Source organism: Suricata suricatta, chromosome 7 (assembly GCF_006229205.1).
Source record: "Suricata suricatta isolate VVHF042 chromosome 7, meerkat_22Aug2017_6uvM2_HiC, whole genome shotgun sequence".
Lineage (NCBI taxonomy): Eukaryota > Metazoa > Chordata > Mammalia > Carnivora > Herpestidae > Suricata > Suricata suricatta.
The window spans coordinates 36770135-36793859 of record NC_043706.1 but is presented as its reverse complement, the minus strand read 5'-3'; the positions used below and the strand labels follow the sequence as shown (position 1 = coordinate 36793859).

Here is a 23725-nt window from a genome sequence, read left to right as displayed (position 1 = left end):
GATAAATCTGTATTAAAAGGAACCAGTGGGAAGCCATACTATGGTCATGAATGAGAGGATTCAATATGACTAATTTGATAAGTCTTATCAAATTACTCCTTTAAACAAATTTATTTCTAGCTGAAAACTGAAGAGGACCATAGGGAAATTTTACAAGCTGTATCTCAAACTTACACGAGAGATGGGGTGCCTGGGTGGCTCAGTTGGTTGAGCATCTGACTTCAGCTCAGACTTTGATCTCAGTTCGTGGGTTCGAGCCCTGGATCAGGCTCTGTGCTGACAGCTCAGAGCCTGGAGCCTGTCTTCAGATTCTGTGTCTCCCTCTCTCTCTGACCCTCCCCTGCTCATGCTGTCTCTCTCTCTCTCTCTAAAATAAATAAAAACAGTAAAAAATAAATAAACAACCAAACTTATATGAGAGAACAAATGACCAAGAATAGCCATGACTATTTTGGAAAGGAATTAAATGAAAGTGACTTGTTGTATCTAGCTGCCAAATTTCTTAAGATATAATCATTAAAATAGGTAGTATTGCCATACATATAGTCAAGTACATAAATGTTTTTAACCAATGGCCCAGAAAAGGACACATTTATATGTAGAAATGTTATGTAACAGAATTATAATAGCAAATCTTGAATGGTTAGCTGCTGTATAAAAAATAAAATTAGATCCATATTTCATACTTTATACAAAATAAAAGCCTAAATGTGAAAAAGCAAAGCTTTAAAACTTTTATAAGAATATATAGGAAAATATTCCTACAGTTTTAGGTAGAAAATAGATTTTCTTTACAAAGACACAAAAATACAACTCAATGGAAGAAGTCAATAATGAAATCATACTGAAATTTAAAACTTTCACTTAACAGAAAGAACACCACAAAATGGCATAGATTGGGAGAAATCATGTACCTTACATAAAAGTAATAATGGTTTCACATATAAGGAGTCTGCATAAAGCTTTCCACAAGGCTTTCCTTTTTACATAAGGAAAAGAAAAACAACGCAATGGAAACATAAACCAGGATATAAACAAGTGATTTACAGAAGAGGAAACCAAACGGCCAATATACATGTACGGAGATGACCAACCTCCCTAGTCACCAGAAAGTGCAGATTTGAACTAAACAAGGTGCCATTTTACACGTTCCAGGCCAGCAAAATTAAAGCACCTGTCAACATTCCATACGTAGTGACGTAAACTTGGGCAAACAGGAACTGTATGTCGTGGATGAAGAATCTACGTTTGTACAACTACTCGGAAGAACACCTTCGCAAGGCACACTGAAGGGGAGACGTGCACACTCCCCCCCTTGCAGTTTTGTTTCTAAGTGCACACACTAGAGAAACTCACATGTGTGCCCAGAGATGTGTTTCTAGTGTTAACAGCCACCTTTTCATAATAGCAAAAGTACAAATCCTACGTGTCCAGCCACGGGAGACAGAGAGAAATTGAGACATAGTCCTATACTGAAGCAGTATATATCCATGAAAATTAATGAACTAGAGCCACATGCAGAAGTATAAATAATCTCAAAAAAGGAAAAGAAGTTGCAATTCCATGCAGCATGGTAACGTTTACATCAAATTTAAAACATGCAACGTGATACCCTGTATCGTTTACAGTTCCATCCATAGGTATAGATGAAGGGAAGGCATGCAAACGTGCAGGGAGCCCCTCCCCACTAAATGCAGTACAGTGATCACCCAGGAAGCACAGAAAGGGAATAGGAATTAGGGGCTCCCGTTCCATAAATGTTTTATGTGTTAAATCCTAGAACTATTTTAACAAAATGTTGCAAGCTGGGTGGCAGGTACAGGGGTGGCTTTTAGATCATTCTCTGTGTGTTTTTGTGTCCTTAAAATATTTCATAATTTTCAAAGATGCGTGTTCTCTGTCACCAAGTTCCCTTTAATGAGGAGGTGATGTTTATTCTCCTGCCTTGCTGTTTGTAGATGATTATACGCCTACAAAAAGAAATCCAGGAGCTGAAGGATGAACTGGCCATTGTCACTGGGGAGCAGAGGACAGAGGTGCTCACAGACGCGGAGCTCCTTCAGTAAGCCTGCAGACTTTTTTTTCTTTTTCTTTAACAGTGAAAGTTTGTGTTAACTTCTTTGTTGGCCCTAACATTATGAATTCACCTCAAAGCACGAGGGTCTCCCGGGACAGTCTGAAATTGCATTTAGGCGCCAGCTAAGAGTGGCGGCTTTCCATGAAAAGCTGGATAAGGCTGGCAGTGTTTTTGCCGCCTCAGCTTTGAGGAAGTAAAGAGCAGAGCATAGAAAGGATGAGAATATCCTCCTCATGCCAGCTAAAGAGAGGGGATTGTATAATAGTTGTTCAATTTAAAAACACATACGCCAACCCCTCATGCACTGTGGATCTTAGATCTGAATGGAATTCAGAAATGTCCCTTGTATTAGAAAACATCTTGTTGCAAGCCCCAATTTATCCCATGCCAAGGTAAGCTCTCTCCTTTAATAAACAGATGGTCCATATATTATAGTTCAAACACTCAAAACCAGAATGAAAGCAGGTATTCAGGACTTTATACAAGAGTGGCATCTTTGAGAGCCACGTGGCTTGTCAGTGGCACAATGTGGCTCTCATTCTCTCTCTGATCGTGAGCCACAGTGGTGGGCTTTCTTGTTGTTTCTGTGCAATTTATGAAGTGTTTGTGGAGTGATGATAATGGGCTGGACTTAGAAGGCAGTGATATTCCCTATTTCCAAAGGAGAAATAGAGATACACAAGATTTTTCTAAGGGTTTACAACCTTTTTACCTAATCCTCTCTCAACAGAGAAAATGATAAATAATAGAGATGATGAAAGTATTTTCTTTAAATTATTTTATGGCTGTGCCTAGAGATAGGTGTAAAGATTGAGAAGCCTTAAGCCAGCTTTTTTTTTTAAGCTTATTTATTTATTTTTGAGAGGGAAGTGTGTGCATGAGTAGTCGGGGAGTGGCAGAGAAAGAAGAGACAGGATCCCAAGCAGGCTCCTCACCATCAGTGCAGAACTCAATGGGGGATCAAACATAGGAAACATGGGATCATGACCTGAGTTTAGATCAAGAGTCAGACGCTTAACGGACTGAGTCACCCAAGTGTTCCAAAGAAGATTTCTGCTATAATCAAAGTTTCACTTCTGGAGGATAGCATTTTGTAATTCTAGAACACTCTGGTTAGTAATAGGAGAGCCTCCTAAGGCTTTCTTTGTAAATTTGCTTTATGGCATATCTGCAGTTAATGTGAAATATGTTGCCAGAATTCACATTTTAAAGAATTGTATGGCACTCCTTGAAATAATGTGGGATATCTTAGATGTTGAGAATTCCCTGTGATTCTCCCTTCCCCTCAAAGAGAGGAATTACCACTTATTATCTTTGAAGATACCTCTGCAGAATTTTGATCCTCAAGTCAGGGTTCAGCCAGGAAAAGGAAACCATTCTAGGCCTCTCTACAGAAGGAATTTAACATGCGAAATTTGTTGTATGGGAGGTGGCTTTGTAGGAAATACACAGCACCCCAGATATCAGGAGCAGCAGGAGACCCAACACCCCTGGGATTGAAGGGACTATGGTAAAAGTCTGTGTTACCAAAGTCTAAGACTGAAGCTGACCAGCCAGAGCTAGCCATAGTGAGTGCTGCCCCATGTAAGCCAGGGCCACCAGAGCCACAGGTGCTATCAGAGATGTCATCCTGGCAGGGAACCCTAGCATTTCTCTCACACCACTTCCTTGTCCCACTGGCTGAACTTGCCCAGAAATCAGACTCTCCCTGTTAAGAGAGCCAGGGAATGTAGTTTCCTGGGATGCAGGTCAAAGAGGGCAAAAGTAGAAATTGGATCCAAGAGCAAAAAGGCAAATGGCTAACACATCAACTAAGTACCAGAGTTTTCTCTATTTCTGGTATATCCCATCTGCTGTTCAGGAGGCTCAGTTTAAGGATGAGATTTTGCATGTGGTGGTTTTAAGATGTCTGTTTCCTCCACTGCACCAAGTCTGAGGAATTAAAGAACTGATGGAAACACCTGAACCTCTAGCCACACCCAAGAATAAGATGTAAACCCCTCTGGGAAGTAGAGGCTTCAGGGAGTTCCAGGTAGATCGAAAGGGGGGATTTAGATGGGTAAGAGGAAAGGGGAGACCAAGACCTGGGTGACACACCATACAAGCTACATGACTAGACATGGCGGTGCCCTGGAGTGGGAGAGGGCTGGGAGCAGCCTGTGAGGGCTTGGCAGAGCCAGGGTAGTGAATGCAGTTTGTCTTATGAATCCCTGTGCACTCCTTCTTCTCGGCTCCACCCAGTATTTAGGTCAGCATTTAGGATGGAGAAATAGGGAAGGGCCCAGGTAGCTGATGATGTCCAGGACAAACTGGGAACCAGACAAAGCCTGAGGGCCAGCTGCTGTCCTCAGCTCTGCCCATCCCCTGTTCCCATTGAGAATGGTAAGGAGCATGAGTGCCCATAGCTGTTCAGCCCTCTTCCAGGACTGCCTGCCCAGGGCTGAGAGTCTAGAAAAGATGAGCTCTCGGTTGGGAACAACCAGAAATATGAGGATTGCCGACTTGGAGAAATACCAGAACAAGGAGTCTTTACAGCTTGGAGGGCTTCAGAACTAAATGTTATAAGAAGAGTGATTAATATCTTTAGAGACGTACAAGATGGCACTATATCCATGAAACAACAGGACCTTTATTTTTATAAAACAGACTCAAGGCGATCTGAAAAATGAAGAAGTGTAATTGTTGCCATTAAGAGCTTCATGGATGGTTCAGTGGCAGAATGAAAAAACAGAGGGGCAAATTAGTCAGCTAGGAAGGTCAAGGCTAAGGAATTCTTCCAGAATAAAAGATGAAAAGGAGAAAGGGATAGAAAGTTTAAAAGAAGGAATCATAGAGATTATCTCTAGATTTACTAATATCTGACAAATAGAAGTTTATAAAGGAGAAATAGAGATAAGGCAGAGGAGCCAATGGTTAAAGAATATCTAAGAGTTTCTTAGAACTAAAAAAAAAAAAAAAGGCTTCAGAATGAGTTACCATGTGCTAAGCTGTATAAGAATGTAAAAAAAAAATTGAGAACCTCAAAATATAGAAAAGAATCCCAAAGGTTGTCAGAGAAGAAAAATATTATTAACAATCAAGAATCTGATTTAGAGCAGACTTCTCGTCAATCTCTCTAGAAACAGCAACCTCTAGTGCTGAAAAACAAAACAGAAGAAAACAAAATAGAAAATATGACTTTGAATGGAGATTTCTGTTTCTGGCCAAATTAGCATTAAAATACAAACATGAAACAAAGGCATTTTTCAGACATACAAACTTTGAGACAGGAAGTTAACCACTCTAGACCTCTAGAAGAGACTATGACAAGGTTGTATTTCACGAGAAGAAAAATGCTATAAAGCACGAAAAATAATGATGAACAGATATTATTTCTTTATGACACTTATTATTGTATTATATTTACATTATAACTTTTACTAACTTGCCACTTCCCACATACACAGATGTTTCTGGTTAAAAGTTATTGACAATAGTCCAATTTGCATTCATAGGAGCTTTAGGGGGGGAGACTGAAGAGAAATAAATTTGTGGCAGCCAATTTAAGATACTGATGGACTCTTAATATTGTAGTTGGTTTCCATTGATCCACAGGTAACAAATACACAAATGTCAATTGGAACAGATTCTATATAAGACAGTATGTAGGACTGCCATTAGTTTTCCTTGGCAATTGGTTCATTCATTCATTCATTCATTCAACATGTATTATTCACCTAGTATTTACAAAACTCTGCCCTAGGCCTTGAGAGAGGAACAAAAGATGAACGAACCTGGATTCAGCTCTCCAGGGGCTCACAATTTAGCAGTGACAGGCACAAGCACAAGTAATCACGATGCGAAATGTAAGTGTTATGAGAAGATAAAAATAAAACACGAGATTGCAGAGATAGAAGTGATTAATTATGAGCTCAGGAATCGGGTAAAATTAGTTCATGTGCTGATAAGTGAACTTCAGCAGCTCCCAGTGAAATGGCTTCTCCGCTGTCAAGATAACTACACTATATCGCATTACGTCTTATTAATGAGACGGAGAACAATGCAAAATGTCACACCCACCCTGCCAAAGCAAAGCACGGGGTTTCCCGACAATCCAGTAACTTGGGTGCTTGTTCATACTAACAGTGAGGATTAGTCAGATGATGTGGGTTTTTGTTATGGTTTTTGTTATTTTGTTGTTACAGTTATGTTTTGCCATAATTAGCTAGATTGAATATTGGCACAACTTAAAATCCATCAGATGATATCATGAGTCTGTAGTTGTTTGTCTCCAGGGCCCCCTGGATATTTATTCAGGACTGTGAATCTGATTCAGTCTCTCATTGTGCCAGGGCTCCCTGGATGGTGAAGAGGGGAGGCAGATAGTGGTGTTGGAGAGAGGAAGGGTCCCATAGCTTGGCAGGATAAATGGCAGAAATGTAGTGGCTTTGGTCTATTTCTCGGTCTTGCTGATTCCTGGCTTCATGCTGACTGGCATGGCATAAGGACATTCCTATCTGGGATTCTGTGAAGGATGTCAGAAAGCAGATATTTAATAGATAACGTATTCTGTATTCAGTGATATGTGCATTGGACAGTTTGGAGATGTCTGTTAATATCTGGCCCTATCAAAATTTTTTGAACTATTTCCTAACATGTCATTTCTTAATGTAAATATTTGTTGCACTGACTTGGATGCTTCAACTGAAGAGGATTGCAGATGTCAGCCTCCAGTTGTTGTGATATTTTTAGTTTACATCTTTTTTTTTTGCCTGTGTAAATTTGAAAAGAGACAGCTGGATGAAGGCTGTATAGCCAAGTTAATGTTTATACAGGACTTCTTGGGTGAAGATTTGATTCTGATTGATTCTCTAAACACATACCTTCTTTTTTCTGTGGTTAAAAAAAAAGAAAAGAAAAGAAAAGCCTGTAGATCTCCGGCTAAGATGGAAGTATTCTATCCTGGCCCAAGTCTAAATGAGTAAAATATTTTCTTCATAGCAACACTTTACTTCTGAATTGGAACTGAATTGAATCTCATTGGCTCAAGTTTGCGCAAAGTAAACTTCCAAACATCTGGATCCTTTTCTTTTTTCTGTTTTCCCCTCAGCCTTATGGAGACATAATTGACATACAACATTGTATGTGTTTAAGGTGCACAGTATGATGTGTTAATATATGTATATATTGTGAAATGATTACCACCATAAAGTTAGTTAACACATGTTATGTCACGTGTGTGCAGGTGTGTGCGTGTGTGTGTGTGTGTGTGTGTGTGTGTGGTGAGAGCTTTAAGGTCTACTCTCTCAGAAACTTCCAAGTATGTAATACGGTATTGTTAACTAAAGTCACTATGCTATATATTAGATCCTCAGAACTTATTCATCTTATAACCAGAGGTTTGTGCCCTTTGGCCAACATCTCCCTCATTTCCCCTACCCCCACGCCCCTGGCAACTACCAGTCTATGCTCTGTTTCTCTGAGTCCAACTTTTTATTTTCCCCACGTAAGTGACTTTATATAGTATTTGTCTTCCCCTGGCTTATTTCTCTTAATTATTTTTTGCAAGTCTATTAATCCTTCATCCCAATGTATTGAGCACCTACTAGATGCTAATCATTTTAATAGGTCCTTTTGGGTGTTCAGGAATACAGGACAAGATAATTTGAAGGAGTGACAGTTTTATTGGGAACATCATGCATATACACATTTATATACACATTTGTATATAAAACTAGGAATAAGATAGCCTATCAAAGGAAAGAATAAACGTACACTGAAAATGGTAAAACCTTAATTATAGTTCTAATTCTACTCACATTCAGTTTTTAATGGTTCTCTAGACTTGAGTTTCATCATGTATAAAGTGAGAGAATGGTACTAAACGGTATCTGGGCGTTCTTTCAGCCCCCTGTTTTTAAATCAACTATCAGCTTATTACACAGCTTATTACATATCAGTTTAATATGGTTTTTACTCATTATCTATGATAATGGAAATCTGAATCACAGAGGAATTCAGAAATAGGTGAAGTCATTGCAGCTATCACCATTGAGGAAGCTAAATAAGCCTTATAAGATGTCAAGAAGAAGGGGCACCTGGGTGGCTCAGTTGGTTACGTCTCCAGCTTCAGCTCAGGTCATGATCTCACAATCTGTGAGTTTTTGAGTCCCTCATCGGCTCTCTGCTGTCAGCACAGAACCCGCTTTGGATTCTCTGTCTGCCTTTCTCTCTGCTCCCCACCCCACCCCTGTCTCTCAAAAATAAATAAACATTTATAAAAAGGTACCATTCTAAGATGAAGTGGCACCACATAAACAGAGGTGCTGAGGGAAGAGCACACAGTACGTGTGTTGGGAGGCAGGGGGAGTGGCAAGAGACCAGTGTGGAGGCTCGCATGCAAGAGGCACTAACTAACGAGGATCTAGATTAAAACTGTGCTGGTAGGAGCCTGGGGGTCTCCTGGAAGAATCGAAGAACAGGAGAAGACAGATACACAGTGACCTCACGGTAGGTTATGAATGCCATATGCAGAGGAGCGACTCTCTTGTTTTATTTAACGGTGACTAGGATACACTGTGCTTTGAGAGTATTGCAGTTCATTCGTTTATAGAGTAATGTTTATTGTGATCTTCTTTGTGCTCGGCACTGTTCTAAGTGCTGGGGGGCATAGAAATGAACAAAACAAAGTCCTTACCCTTATGGAGCTCACATTCTAGTGGGGAGAGAGACAATACACAAAATAGATAGCTAAAATACAAAGCATTCCAGAGAGCAGAAAGTACAAAGAGAAAAAATAAAACAGGAGTTGCAGTTTGAATAGGATGACCATGAAAGAATTTATATGATGAAGATTTTTTTGTGGTTATTACTATGATAGCAATGAATAGAATGACCAGTGAGAAAGCAGGGTGTTATTACCATCCAGTTTGGAGTGATGATGAGGAAGAGTTCTCCAGGAATGACAGTGAAAGCAGAGGAAGAGGTGAATGGGAGATACTTTGTTGAGGAAGAATCAATAGAAGTGATGGCTACATATCTAAAAGATGAAGAAGGGAGAATAGTAAAAGCCTAAGACCTAAGCTGGATTATCAGAGGTTAGGAAAAGGAGCTGGTTGATGATAGGAAATGTTCAGTTCTTGACGTGATGAAGGACTACGCAATGTACAGGTTGAATTCTGGAACTTTAAAAGAAGATTGATCAAGGGAGACTACTGAATACTGAAAATGAATCATGGACTGAAGGGGGAGGGGGAAGGAGGGAGGGAGTGATGGTCATGGTGGGGGGCACTGGGTGTTATATGGAAACCAATTTGACAATAAACTATTATAAAAATTTTTTTAAAAAGAAGATTGAGATGGAAGATTTAAATTTTAGAGTGATTGGCATTGAGTTGACTTAATACTGAAGCCAAGTCCGTAAGCCAGCTTAGAAATTCTCTGATCTGATTTGAAATAGGTGATAACGTGGATCAATAAGACCACATCTTCCTACAATCGACGTTACCATAGGCAACTTGCCAACTGAGTTTATCTTTTTACTTGGCCACATCATCCCCATTTCTTCCTTTATGTCTATTTATATATAATTAAACATTCCATTCACTGGTTATTTTCCAATGAGAAAAAAAAGCCCTTTCCTTTATGACTCATAGAATTAATAGTAAGCAGTATAGAAAGATAAAAAGACACTGAAGGATTACAAGGGAATATTATGAACATCTTATAACAATGTATTTACTAACAGATAAATTTGACAAATTTTTTATTTTTTTTAATGTTTCTTTATTTCTGAAGAAGAGAGAGACAGAATATAGCAGGGATGGGGCAGAGAGAGAAAGGGAGACACAGAATCTGAAGCAGGCTCCAGGCTCTGAGCTGTCAATCCAGAGCCTGATGAGGGGCTCAAACCCACGAGCCAGTGAGATCATGACCTGAGCCAGAAGTCGGACTCTTAACCTACTGAGCCACCTAGGTGCCCCAAATTTGACAAATTTTTAAAAGGTTCATACTTCTAAAGAGAAATCGAGAAACTGAATAGTCCTATATCTACATAAGAAAATTAATTTGTAATAAAAACCTTCCAACAAAGAAAACTCAAATCCCATATAGCATCACTGCAAATCCTGCCAGACATTTAAGGAATAAAAAATACCAATTCTACCCAAACTTTTCCAGAAAACAGAGGAGGGAACAATTGCCAACTCATTTTACAAGGCCAATGTTGCCCTAATATCAAAAACAGACAAATATATTTACAAGAGAAGAAAACTAGAAACCAACATCCCCTATGAATAAAAATATTTAACAAAATATTTGCAAATTGAGTCCACCAAACATTAAAAAAAATAATAAATCATGACCAAGTAGGGATTATTCCAGGAATGCAAGACTGGTTTAACATTCAAAAATCAATGTAATTCACCATATGAACAAACTAAAAACAACAACCACTGCAAATATTTGATCATCTCAATTGGCACAGGCAAGCTTTGGACAAAATTCGACATCTACTCAAGGTAAAGACTCTCCAAGCAATAATATGGACAAAGTATTTGATCAGACATATATCAGAAGATATACAGATGCCAGATAAGGACATGAAAGGTCAACATCATTAGTCATTAGGGAAACCATATTTAAAACCTTAGTGTAGTGATACTATACAGTTATTAGAATAGCTTTTGAAGAGTACCAGTAAGAAGTGCAGGTAAGGGTGAGACACTGAAACTCTCATACATTGCTGGTGGGGATGTTACATGGAGACCCTACTTTGGAAAAAGAGTTTTATAATTTCTGATAACATTAAATGCAATACTTACCATAAACTTCAGGAATCCCGTAACTAGGAATTTATCTATGAGACATGAAAACATGTCCCCACACACCGGCTTCTCCATGAATATTTACAGCAGCTTTCCTCAAAATCTCCCAGAACTGGAAACAAGCTAAACCAGGGAGTGGCTGAGCAAATGGTTGTACAGCCGGACAAATGAAGCCTACCGAGCAATAAAACTGGAGTGAACTATTTATACATTCAGCGGCTTGGATAAATCTCAAAAACATTATGCTAAGTAACAACAGAAGCCAGACATGGAAGGCTACATACTATATGATTCTATTTACGTGATATTCTGTAAAAGTCAAAAGTATAGTAAGAGAAATCAGATTAGTGGTTGCCAAGGTTGCTACTGGTGGGGAAGGAATTGATCACAGAGGAGTAAGATGGAATTGTTTAGGACAATTGAAATATTCCATACCTTGATTTTAGCTGTGGTTATGTAACTGTACACATTTGTTTAAAAAAATTCATAGTACTACACATCTAGAAAAAGTGCATTAAAATTTTTACTATCTGTAAATTTAACCTCAACTAACCTGACCATTAAAAAACTTGAAAAATCTATATGACAGAAGATAATATAAAACTTAAAGACCACTTATTAAATACAGCAAAGTAAAACAAAACTTTATGGTGAGGAATTTTCCTATAGGTAAAATTTTGCTGTAGTTAGTATAATACTAGAAACTTATCTTTGACTATAAGCCCCTTGGAGCACACAGACATGTCTTTTTATGATTAATTATGGGCTGCACAAGTTGAAGAGAACTTCCTCAGTTTCCTGCTCTGCCATCAAACCTGCGTACCGACCTGCATCCGTCCCCACCCCCTCCTTCCTTCCTGTTGCAGTCATGTGTCCCGTCTCCTGTCCAGAGCTGACCTCACCAGCTGTGATCTCATTCCCAATCCCTTCTGCCATCTCAGGAACCTCAATTATCCTTTTTTTTTATCTTCAAGTTTTTCCCATATTTAAAAACAACAACAACAACAACACACCCTCTTGGCCCCACCTCCCCCTCTACTTACTATTCCTTTTCTGTGAGCTCAACTACTCCGAGATGTTGCTTTCACTTGCAGTCTCCATTCCCTTCCATCCTCCTCGACACACACAGATGACTCTGAACTGTCATTAAGGTTATTGGTGACCTACGTGTAGATAAAAGTCCTCACCTTTCTTGACCTCTCAACAGTGTTCACCATTTTTAACTGCCCCCTCACTGAACCATCCTCCCCCTTGGGCCCTTCCCCTCTTTTGATCGCACCTCAGCTTCCCAGACGAGGTTATCCTCCTTTTGTGGTGACATCCCTCAAGGGGCTGTCTCAGGACCCCTCCTTCTCCTTTTACTTTATACTTCTCCAGGGTGACCTCATCAGCATCCATACCCACACCGATGACTGATTCATGTTACTAGCCCATATGTATTCTCCTCTGAATGCCACACTTCCTAGCTTCCAGCTCCCTCTGAACTCAGTGTGTCCCCATGTGAGCTCTTGTCCATCTTTCTCCAGACCTGGTCTCTGCCCCTGTACGCCCATCTGTCAGTGGCGCTGTGAGCCCTATTGTGTCCCTGACCGGAGACTTGGAAGTTACCTCTGACTCTAGTTTTCTTCTCACCACCCAAAACCAACCCATTTTGAAGTCTTGTTGACTCTGTCTTCAAAACACACCCTGGATCAGACCACTTTGCACCACTACCAAACCTCTGTCACCTTCTTTTCACTACTAAAATGGTGTCATAATAGGTTTCTCTGAGCACACTTTGCTCTCTTTTCTGTGCAGTGAGACCATCTCTCTTTAAGTGCTGCTGTTGTCATTTTACTCTTCTTAAAACTCTTTGGTGACTTCTGACTTCCCATTATTCTTGGGAAGGGACCAGATTCCTTCCTATGACCTGTAAGTGTCTGCCCATCTGACCCTCTTCTGTGTTTTCAGCCACATTTCACTTTCCTTTCCCCCCTTGTCCCCGTGCTTCAACAACACAGACCTTCCAGTCTCTTAAATGTTTCATTCTGTCTCTCACCTTGGGGCCTTCACATATGCAATTGCTTCTGCTTTCCAACTAGGATGAGTGTGTGGGTGGGGACACACACACTCACACACACACACACACACACACACACCTTGTTTTATCTGTTCTACTTCTCCTTCAAACCCTAGTTTAAATTGTTCCTCCTCACTTGGTCTTCAGTCCCAACTGCATCAGGACAGGTTTTCATCTTTTCTTTATTTTGCCTTCAGAGCACTTATCTCTGGCTATAATCACATCCTTGTGGTATTGTTTGATTGCTATCAGTATCTTCCACCACTCTGAAAGGGCTTTGAGGGCAGAGCCATGTCTGCTTTCAGCGGATGTACACAGTACCTTTATTTGTGTCATTTTATGGCACATAATCAAAGAATGTGCAGGGAATATTAATCCAACAAAGAGTATGCATGAGCTACATTAAAATGCCAGCAGGAGGGCCACCTGGGGGGCTCAGTCGGTTAAGTATCCGACTCCTGATTTCAGCTCAGGCTCGTGAGGTCAAGCCCCACCTCTGCACTGACAGTGCAGAGCCTCCTTGGGATTCTCTTTCTGCTCCTCTCCCAATCCTCTAGCCCTCTCTATTAAAGTAAATAAATAAACATTAAAAAAGAAAACCTGGGCATCTGGATGGCTCAGTCAGTTAACTGTCTGACTTGGGCTCAGGTCATGATCTCACTGCTTGTGAGTTCAAGCCCCACATCAGTCTCTGTGTTGACAGCTCAGAGCCTGGAGCCTGCTTCTAGTTATGTCTCTGCCTCTCTGCCCCTCCTCTGCTTGCTCACTCTCTCTCAAATATAAAAAAAATTTTTTAATTAAAAAAAACAGCAGGAAAACTTGAGAGATATGTGACCAGTTCATGAGCACATAATCACACAATTGGAGATACTGAGCTACTGAAATCCATCCATGAAGGCAGGTGTCACCCCAAGCTAATGGCACCCTAGGTCGGTGCACATTTTACCAAAGGAGAAATGATCCCTGCAGTGACTGGGGCAATGGCCAGGATGGCCTCAAACCTTGCTCCTGAGCAGTCCCCAGATTTCTCTCTCTGTGCGTACTGCTCCTGGGGGGAAACAGCGCCAGCCCTCCAGGCTGAAAAGAGTGGGAAAGCTGACAGCTGTGCCCAAGTTGACCCTCAGGCCCTTTAATCATGTGTCAGATAGAGGCTGGCCCTTCACTTTCCATCCGCAGGGCCATCCACATTCTCTGTATTGGGACTTGTTTGGAAATTATTATCTGATGGGATTTCTTTTTTCTATTCTTTGTAAAGTTAAATCATTTAAGACTAAATATAGTTTAAAATCAAACATATTGTATTTTCAGACTCACAAACAGAATTTGTTTCAAAAGAACATATCTGTACTAATAAAAGCTTCATTGATGTCTAAGCTTCTACTTAAAATGCAATACCTGAAGGAAGAGTGTAAAGGCCTCATTTTCCCACCAAAGGCATCTCACTTTGAAGTAATTTGTACTTTGATTCATTCTTTCTGGTGAACAAACACTGACTGAGTACTGATGATACCACGGCAGGTACTGGGTTAGGACCTGGGAGGCTGTCAGTGGGGAGCGAGGGGCGGATGACCAGACATACGTGCGTATTGGTGGTGCTGAGCCGCTGTCAGAGACAGGGTGACGGATTCTTGTGAAGGACAGAAGAAGAGGGAGGAAGGAGTTTATAGAGCAAGTGACATACAGAAAACCCATCAGTGCTTTCATCCTCAAGTAAGCATTTCAATGTGACTTCAGGAGAAGTCATTTCTACCATAGTTAACGCAAAGTTCAGATTTTTTTTATTGGACTATTCTAATAAAAGTTTAAGTGGGTTCAGCTCCTCAATATGTTTGAACTGGATTAGAGCCATAAAACAGATTTCAACTTCACATACAGTGGCTCTCTTCAACCTGAACTTTGATCACTTGCTCCCAAAAGTATGGGGCAGAATGATGAAAATGAAGACCATCCCATGTAATTTGAGATCTACCAACACCATGATTGTAAGTCCTGTCCTGTATCCTGAGACTATTTCAGAAATGAGCTGAAGTGAACAAGCAAATAAATAAATCCCCACAATCGTTGAGTTAATATAGTTCTAGTGAGAATTAGATATCAAACCAGTCTTTTAGGTGGAGTCTCTTGTCAGTACTGAACTCTGGATACCTTATCCTTTCTATATGCAGTTTATTGTCACTGGCCTCCAGAGTGGTTTTATTTGTAAAGCACTATTAAAAATGCTTCAGAATTATGACTTATGCTGTATAAGTTCTGTGACATGATGAGTTCTCCTGATTGTTCTCTGGAAAGGTCTTCACTGTGGAGGCAGGGAGCAGTGGACTTCAGGAAACCATGCTTGTCAGTAATGGGAGGGAGGGGGAAGAGAGAGAGTGAGAAAGAGAAGGTAGAGGGAGAAAGAGAGAGAGGGAGAGAGAGAGGCCCAGACAGGAGTCTGAACAATCTCTTGAAAATTGTTTGAAATATGACCAAACTCTTTCCTACAACAGATTGCTCATCAGAGAGTGAAAAATCTCAAGAAAGTTTGTGCCTAATTTTTTTTATTATTTATTATTATGGATGAAATTGTCCCAATGACAATGATATGGACTACTTCTGACTATCCAAAATCTCTTCCCAGGACCTGCAGTGGCCGCACATGGCCTGGCCCCTGGCAACCTCCAGGACCCACTCCCCTCCCAAGCTTTCCCTCCCCCTGGCCTCCTCACCATCCCTCCCCTGAAATACCCCTCCCTCACTTCATTACTCAAGTGTCACATGTCAGAAAGACTTTCTTCCCAGGGCACCGTATCTAAAACACACCTTCCCCTGTTACTTTTTATCCCCTTTTTGCTGAGTTATTTTTGTTCATAGCAGGAACATGTTTTTTAATGTTTTACTGCCCATTGTCTATCTCTCCCTACTTCATGAAGACGTGGACTTCATCCGTGTAGTTTTCCATTATGTCCCCGTCACATTAAATAATGTGTTAAATGAATTATTGAACATTCTGTCAGGGTCTTGGTTCCCTCTCTGGCTTTTGTCATGAGCCATTCATTTCACCTCCCTAAGACAGAGCTGCCCCAGGGTGCTGGGTGTGAACAAGGGCCCTCAGAACGAGTCTCTGTTGGTAGAAAGCACTTCGTGGCGTTCAGATTCAACATCACTGTTATGGCATCCACTGTGTTCTAGGCCTTATGGATTTATGAGTGTGAATGATGAGGAATTACTTGCAGTATTCAGAGTTTTACCCACAACTATTTTCTGAACTTTGTCCAGAGTCACTGAAATCAGGCAGAGAAAATTTATTGAAATGAACTGAGTCAAGACTTGAATTCTAATCATGACCCTGTCTTCTAGCCAGTAGAGTTGTGTTATGTTAAAATGATTACTCTACCACTTTTTTCTAACCTTAGCTGTATGACCTTGGGCACATTATTGCATCTCTTTGTGTCCCAGTTACTCCTCTGTTGTGTGAGACAATAATTTTATCTAACCATGGTTCTTCTTGATGAAGAAATCCATGTTATGCACTTAACACAATTATTATTTTTCTTTTCCCTGTGATTCTTTGATATAATTTGTATTGGTGCTGAAGAATCTATTTACTTACATAGATATTTCACCAGGCTTCTCTACTGAGAAACAAAGGAGGAAACCACGTTTTAATATCTCTCTTGAGAATATACACACACTCACACATTCACACACAAAGGAAGAGTACCAGAAGGAAAACCCACACAAATGTTATTGGAACTACCAGTGTTTGTTTGTTTGTTTACTTTGCGTCCTAGTTCTTTTTACTTGGCTGCATTTCTTTAAGTTTCTATAGAAAATGCAGCTTTATTTTTAAAAGAAGGAAAGTCACCTGTTCTATTTTACACTTCCAAGCAGGAAAGTAGAGTTGTTTCACTTAATTAATGAACAGCAGGGGGAAAAATGCCTTTCTTTGTTAACTCTACTCTTACACTAAATTTCACAGCTGAATTAGAAGCAAATGTTCTCTCTTGGCATATAGCAGATTATTGCACAACACACATAGTTGTTCTGAGATCTAAATTACATCTGCTTCTGGAATTTTAACTTTATTTTTATGGTTAATATTTGTATTTTTTTATATTTGGGCTATAATGTTGTTTATTATTAATCAGTCACTTCAGAGTTTATTATTAATCAGTCACTTCAGAGTGGTGCTTTTCTTATACAGTTGATATAAGACTGTATATCTAAATGGCTAAATAAAACCCAACCTATAAATTACCAGAATGGAATGTTCATAAAATGCTTCCAAATTGGCGTTGTTTGCTTTGCATCTTACTGTCCACTTCCTTAACCATAGCAGTTGTTCCACATGCCCCCAAAGAGAGAAAAGTCTGTTGAAACTTTTAAGAGAATTTGGAAATTTAAAGCCAAAGGAGCAGCCCAAGTAATAAGAAGAACTGATGCATAAAGTTGATATTTGTGTTGAAAATACAATTATGAATTTATTAATTTTTAAATATAGTTTATTGTCAAGCTGGTTTCCATACAACACCCAGTGCTCATCCCAACAGATGCCCCCCTCCATGCCCATCACCCATTTTCCCCTCTCCCCCACCCCATCAACCTTCAGTTTGTTCTCAGTATTTAAGAGCCTCTTATGGTTTGCCTCCCTCCCCTTAACTATTTTTTCCCCCTTTCCCTCCCCCATGGTCCTCTGTTAAGTTTCTCCTGTTTCACATATGAGTGAAAACTATGGTATCTGTCCTTCTCTACCTGACTTATTTCACTCAGCATAATACCCTCGAGGTCCATCCACATTGCTATAAATGGCCAGACTTCATTCTTTCTCATTGACATGTAGTTTTCCATTGTATATATAAACCAAATCTTCTTGATCCATTCATTAGTTGATAGACGTTTAGTCTCTTTCCATGATTTGGCTATTGTAGAAAGTGCTGCTGTGAACATTGGGGTACATGTGCCCCTGTGCATCAGTATTCCTGTATCCCTCAGATAAATTCCTAGCAGTGCTATTGCTGGGTCATGGGGGAGTTCTATGGTTAACTTTTTGAGGAGCCTCCACACTGTTTTCCAGAGCGGCTGCACCAGTTTACATTCCCACCAACAGTGTAGGAGAGTGCCCGTTTCTCCACATCCTCGCCAGCATCTGTAGTCTCCTGATTTGTTCATTTCAGCCACTCTGACTGGTGTGAGGTGGTATGTCAGTGTGGTTTTGATTTGTTATAAATTTAAATAAAATCTCTGAAAATATGTATATGTTTGTTTACATGATGTGGTATGTATACGTGTATAAAGAACATGTACTTACAGAGACTCTAAAAAAAAGAGACAGACATAAAAAAGAAAATGATACCTACAGGGACATGCCCAGATCTGCCAGAGTGAGAAGCTCGCCTGAGGGAAAAGGCAGATGCTTTTGGCTTGAAGGATGTTGGTGAAGCCGTTTCCCCCAGGTGACTTCGCCAGGGACCCATAGTTGTGTTATCCAGTCTTACGGTGTACCCTGTAAGACCCTGCTCTTTCTTCCCGCTGTTCTTCAGGAACCCCGCCAGTTGGAATTCTCTGCATCTCCTTGCAGAGGTTCAAAGTGAATACTTTTGTTTATTTTAATACCTTAATACTTCTTCCAGGTACTTCCCAGTTCTCCTTTTCAGTTCTATTTTTCCTTTCAAATGCTGGGCTTGTCAACAAAACCTTCTGTTTTCCATTTGCCAAATTTAGCATTTCAACATGTGTATAATAGTTGTACTAAAAATATACAAACATACAATTGTTAGTGAACATCCAAAAATTTTATAAATGGGCAAGATGGGTTGAGTTGAGATTTAGTTGTTGTCATTACTGAGAAGGATTTTATTTGATTACTTGTTTTTGGGAGTAGAGGGGAGGCTAATGTTTTATATGACCTTAGGAACCTAATTTTTGGGTATATCTTGTACTATAGCTCATTTGCTTACAAATCTGTGGGCTACAGAGAGCTCCAGGAGAACAGTTTGTCTTGGCTTCGTCCCCTGAGGCTTGGGAGAAGACATAATGAGATTTCTCCTTCTATTCCAATCTTTGGCCCTGCTGTAGCTGACAATTGGAGATTCAGTTCTATCCTGGGGCCTTAATGGTCAGGCCTGGATGTTTATTAAGCACATCGCAGCACTATGGTAGAAGCTGTTAAGACACAGAAGTATAAAGCATGGTGCCTGGCCAGAGGAACTATGTGAGGACATATGTCATCTGCTTTTGAAAAGAAAAAAATTAAAGAGTAAGACAAGTAAACGATCATGTACAGAATGAGCAATAAAGACCAGGCATGTAAATGACTAATGAAAGAAAGATTAATTATCCAAATAACTGTCAGTATAGATCAAGCTTTCTTAATAAAATGCCAAAGTGGCCTGTTTCAAGAATTATCCATATTCAATATGAAAGGAAGTACTTAAGGGCTCTCAGAACCACTACCGATGTGCGTGGAATCTAAAATTAGACAACTGGCTTTTATTTTTCAGCTTCTCTGTACAATATGGATATTCATGCTTTTCTGGGTACTGGAGCGATAGCCATCCCCCTGACATTGTGGTAAAGATCTGAGAACTTAGTGGAAAAGTCCAAAGATTTTTTTTTATATTAAAGAACCCCAGTGTAGGACATCCTACTGCCAATAAAATTAAGAATGCCCCCAAATGGAACAGGAGTAATTTGTGTCATTCACTGGGCTCTGAGATGAAAATTATCTTTGTATTCAGCTAAACATTGGTATAAATCCTACATCTTTTTACTTTTATACCAATCAGAAATGGTAGTTTGACAGACCCATTTAGTTTGGCACAACACAATGGAGAGTTATCTCCAAATAACATGTAAATCTGAGTTCACAGTATTCACCCAATTCCCAGCAGAGGCACACCAGAGTAAAAGGTATCATGCCTTAGGGCACCTGGGTGGCTCAGTCGGCTAAGCCTCCGAATTTGGCTCAGGTCATGATCTCACGGCTTGTGAGTTCGAGCCCGTGTTGGGCTCTGAGCTGTTAGTGGAACCAACTTTGGATTCTGTGTTTCCCTCTCTCTCTTCCCTCACTCACAGGCTTTCTTAAAGGAGCCCTGCTTTATTGTCTGCCTTTAAATCCTTATATGCAAAAGACAGACATTCCCCAAGACAACCCAAGGACAGGCTTCTAGCCTGCCCTTATTGGCCTTGCAAACAACCAGCCTAGTTCTAGTGATCTAACTATAGGGAGCTAAGCTCAGTGATGACTCGAGACTGGGTATCGTACTCTGTTCCTCAGAGTAAAATCATACCTTGTTTCATTGCACTTCACTTTATTGCACTTTGCAGATGTTACATTTCTTACAAACTGAAGGTTCATTATTGCACTTTGCAGATGTTACATTTCTTACAAACTGAAGGTTTATGGCAGCCCCGACTTGAGCAAGTCTATAAGCACTATTTTTCTAACAGCATTTGCTCACTTAGTATCCCTGTGTCACATTTTGGTAATTCATGAACTATTTCAAGTGTTTTCCTTGTTGTTATATTTGCGATGGTGATCTGTGATGGTGCTCTTGGATATCACCATTGTAATTGTTTTAGACACTGTGAATCACACTGATGTAAGACAGCAAACTTGATCAACACATGTCGTATGCATTCTGAGCACTCTACCAACCTCCCTCTTCCTCTTGGGCCTCACTGTTCCCTGAGACACAATAGTATTGAAATTAGGCCAATGAATAACCCCTACAGTGGCCTCTGAATGTTCAAGTGAAAGGAAAAGCCACACATCTCTCACTTTATTTTTTCTAAATTTTTAAAATCTTTATTCTTGAGAGAGAAAGTGAGCAAGTAGGGGAGGAACAGAGAGAGAAGGAGACACAAAATCTGAAGCAGGCTCCAGGCTCTGAGCTATCAGCACAGAGCCCAACACGGGGCTCAAACCCACGAACCACAAGATTAGGACCTGAGCCGAAGTCAGAGGCTTAACCAAGACTGAACCACTGAGGCACCTCGCACATCTCTCATTTTAAATTAAAAGCTCGAAATGGTTAAGTTTGGTGAGAAAGGAATGCCAAAAGCCAAGACAGGCCAAAAGATTGGCCTCTTGTACCAAACAGCCAAGTTGTGAATCCAAAGGCAACGTTCTTGAAAGAAATTAAAATTGCTACTTCAGTGAACACACAAATGTTAAGAAAGTGAAACAGCTTTATTGCTGATACAGAGAAGATTTTGGTTTTCTGCACAGAAGACAAAACCAGTTACAACATTCCTTTAAGACAGAGCCTAATCCAGAATAAGGCCCTAGTTGTCCAATTCTGTGAAGGCCGACAGAAGCGAGGAAGCTGCAGAAGAAAAGCTTAAAGGTGTGGGGTTGGTTCATGAGGGTTAAGGAAGAAAGTCATACTCACAACACAAAAGTGTGAGGGGAAGCAGCGAGTGCTGGTGTAGAAGCTGCAGCAAGTTATCCAGAAGGTCTAACTAAGATAATTATTGAAGGCAGCTACGCTAAACACAGATTGGAAGAAGATGCCATCTAGGACTTTCATAGCTAGAAAGAAGTCAGTGCCTGGCTGCAAAGCTTCGAAGGACAGGCTGACTCTCTTGTCAGGGCCTAATGCAGCTGGTGACTTGAAGTGGAAGCCAACGCTCATTTACCATTCTGAAAGTCCTAGGGCCCCTAGGAATTATTCTAAGTCTACTCTTGCTGTGCTCTATAAATGGAAAAGCCTGCTTGACAGCGCATCTGTTTACAACATGGTTTACTGAGTATTTTAAGGCCACTTTTGAGACCTGCTCAGAAGACAAGATTCCTTTCAAAATATTACTGTTCATTGACAATGCCCTTTGTCACTCAGGGGCTGTGATGGAGATGTACAATGAGATTAATGTTGTTTTCATTCCGGCTGATACAACATCCATTCCGCACCCCATGGATCAAGGAGTCATTTCAACTTTCAAGTATTATTGTTTAAGGAATACCTTTCATAAAGCTTTAGCTGCTACAGATAGTGATTCCTCTGATGGATCTGGGCAAAGTCAATTGAAAACCTTCTGAAAAGGACCCACCATTTGAGATGCCATTAAGAAACATTCGTGATTCATGGGAAGAGGTCGAAATATCAACATGAACAGGAAGTTGGAAGTTGATTCCAACTTTCATGGAGGACTTTGAAGGGTCCCAGACTTCAGTGGAGGAAGTAACTGCAGATGTGGTCTTAACAGGAAGAGGAATTAGAAGTGGAGTCTGTAGATGGGCCTGAATGGCTGCAATCTCATGATCAAAATTGAATAGCCAAAGACTTCTTACAGATGAGCAAAGAAAGTGGTTTCTTGAGATGGAATCTACCGCTGATTAAGATGCTGTGCACAGTGTTGAAATGACAACAAAGGATCTAGAAGATTCCATAAACATAATTGATAAAGCAGCAACAGGGTTTGAGAGGATCGACTCCAATTTTGGAAGACATTCTACTGCGGGTAAAATACTATCAAACAGCATCTCATTTTACACAGAAATTGGTCATGAAAGGAAGACTCATTCAATGTGTCAAACTTCATTATTGTTTTAAGAAACTGGCACAGCCACCCCAAGCTCCAGCAACACCACCCTGATCAGTCAGCTCAGTCAACATCGAGGGAGGACTCTCTGGAAGCTCAGACAGTTAGCATTTCTAAGCAATAAGTATTTTTTAAGTAAAATATATACATTGCTTTTTTAGACATAATGTTATTTCACTTTACAGTATAAACATAACTTATATACACTGGGTATCCAAAAACTTCATTCACCTCACTGCATTGTGATATCCGCTTTATTCTAGTGTTCTGGAACCAAACCCACCCTATCTCCAAGGTAAGCCTGTGTTCCCCATTCTTACCTTCATTATGGCCTAATTTCCCAAGTGGTTCACTCTGTGTTTGCCATGAACTGATCATACTGATGACCATTCCCTCAGCCTCAAGAACTTTCCACAATTAATGTCAAGGTAGCTATTGCTTGGTGTATAATTTCTTCAGTTTACTAGAGAAGTCAGATTTCCACTTCTTGTTCACAAACCCACCTTTTTCTGTCACTGCTTTCCAACTCCTCTCCTCACCAGTGTGCTTTCCGGAGCAGCCACCTCGCTTGGGCTGGGCAGAGTGCAGTACTGTACATTTGATTTTCGATTTAATCGGAAACCATCATTGAAATTTGCAGCCACGTCTTTCCTCTTTTTTTCTGCATCTCACTTTGTCTCGTGTTCTCTTGTTTGCTGATCATAACTCTTCCTGTAAGTTTGGAGGAAGAAAGCAACCATCAGGAGACCAAGAAGTTGCTAATTATCAAAGAAATGCAGATGAAAATGAGATGTAGTTTTCTGCCAGTCTTATTGGTTAGCATGGATAGATGATATCCGTGTTGGCAAGGGCACGGATGAGCTGTTACGCTGGATGAGGCCAATGGGGGCTGCCACACAGGAAAGCCTGGTCCCGAAGTCAGGGCTTAATCCTATATAAAATTTTAGCTTGTTCCCCCTTGGTGGACAGCCCTGAAGAGCATTTGTACAGATTTTTCAGTGGGTATTCTTTTCAGCTCAGCAATTTGATTTCTAGAAATTTGTTTTTAAAGATGAATGTACAAAAATGTATGTATGGAGTTATTTTTTATATCATTTATAATAAGTTATTGGGTTGTGATACATTCATTTAATTGACTATAATGCAGCAATTATCACAGTCAATGAAGACCTATTTATATATTGACCTGGGTGCACTTCCAAAATATACATTCTGTTACTTTTGTGATAAAAAGAAGTGCATTCGTATGTATACACACACACA

General features: G+C 40.1%; 1 protein-coding gene across 3 annotated transcripts in view; it reads left to right on the top strand.

Annotated features, from left to right (window-relative positions):
• The window catches only part of KIF6 (kinesin family member 6), a 382012-nt gene that overhangs the window by 137279 nt on the left and 221008 nt on the right, over positions 1–23725 (top strand). For 2 of the 3 annotated variants that reach the window (XM_029945027.1, XM_029945028.1), the window contains one exon: positions 1959–2062. In XM_029945027.1, the coding sequence (XP_029800887.1) occupies positions 1959–2062 (104 nt within the window). Of the gene's footprint in view, positions 1–1958; positions 2063–22811; positions 22891–23725 lie in introns of those variants that run through there. The other variant, XM_029945029.1, reaches the window with a different exon arrangement.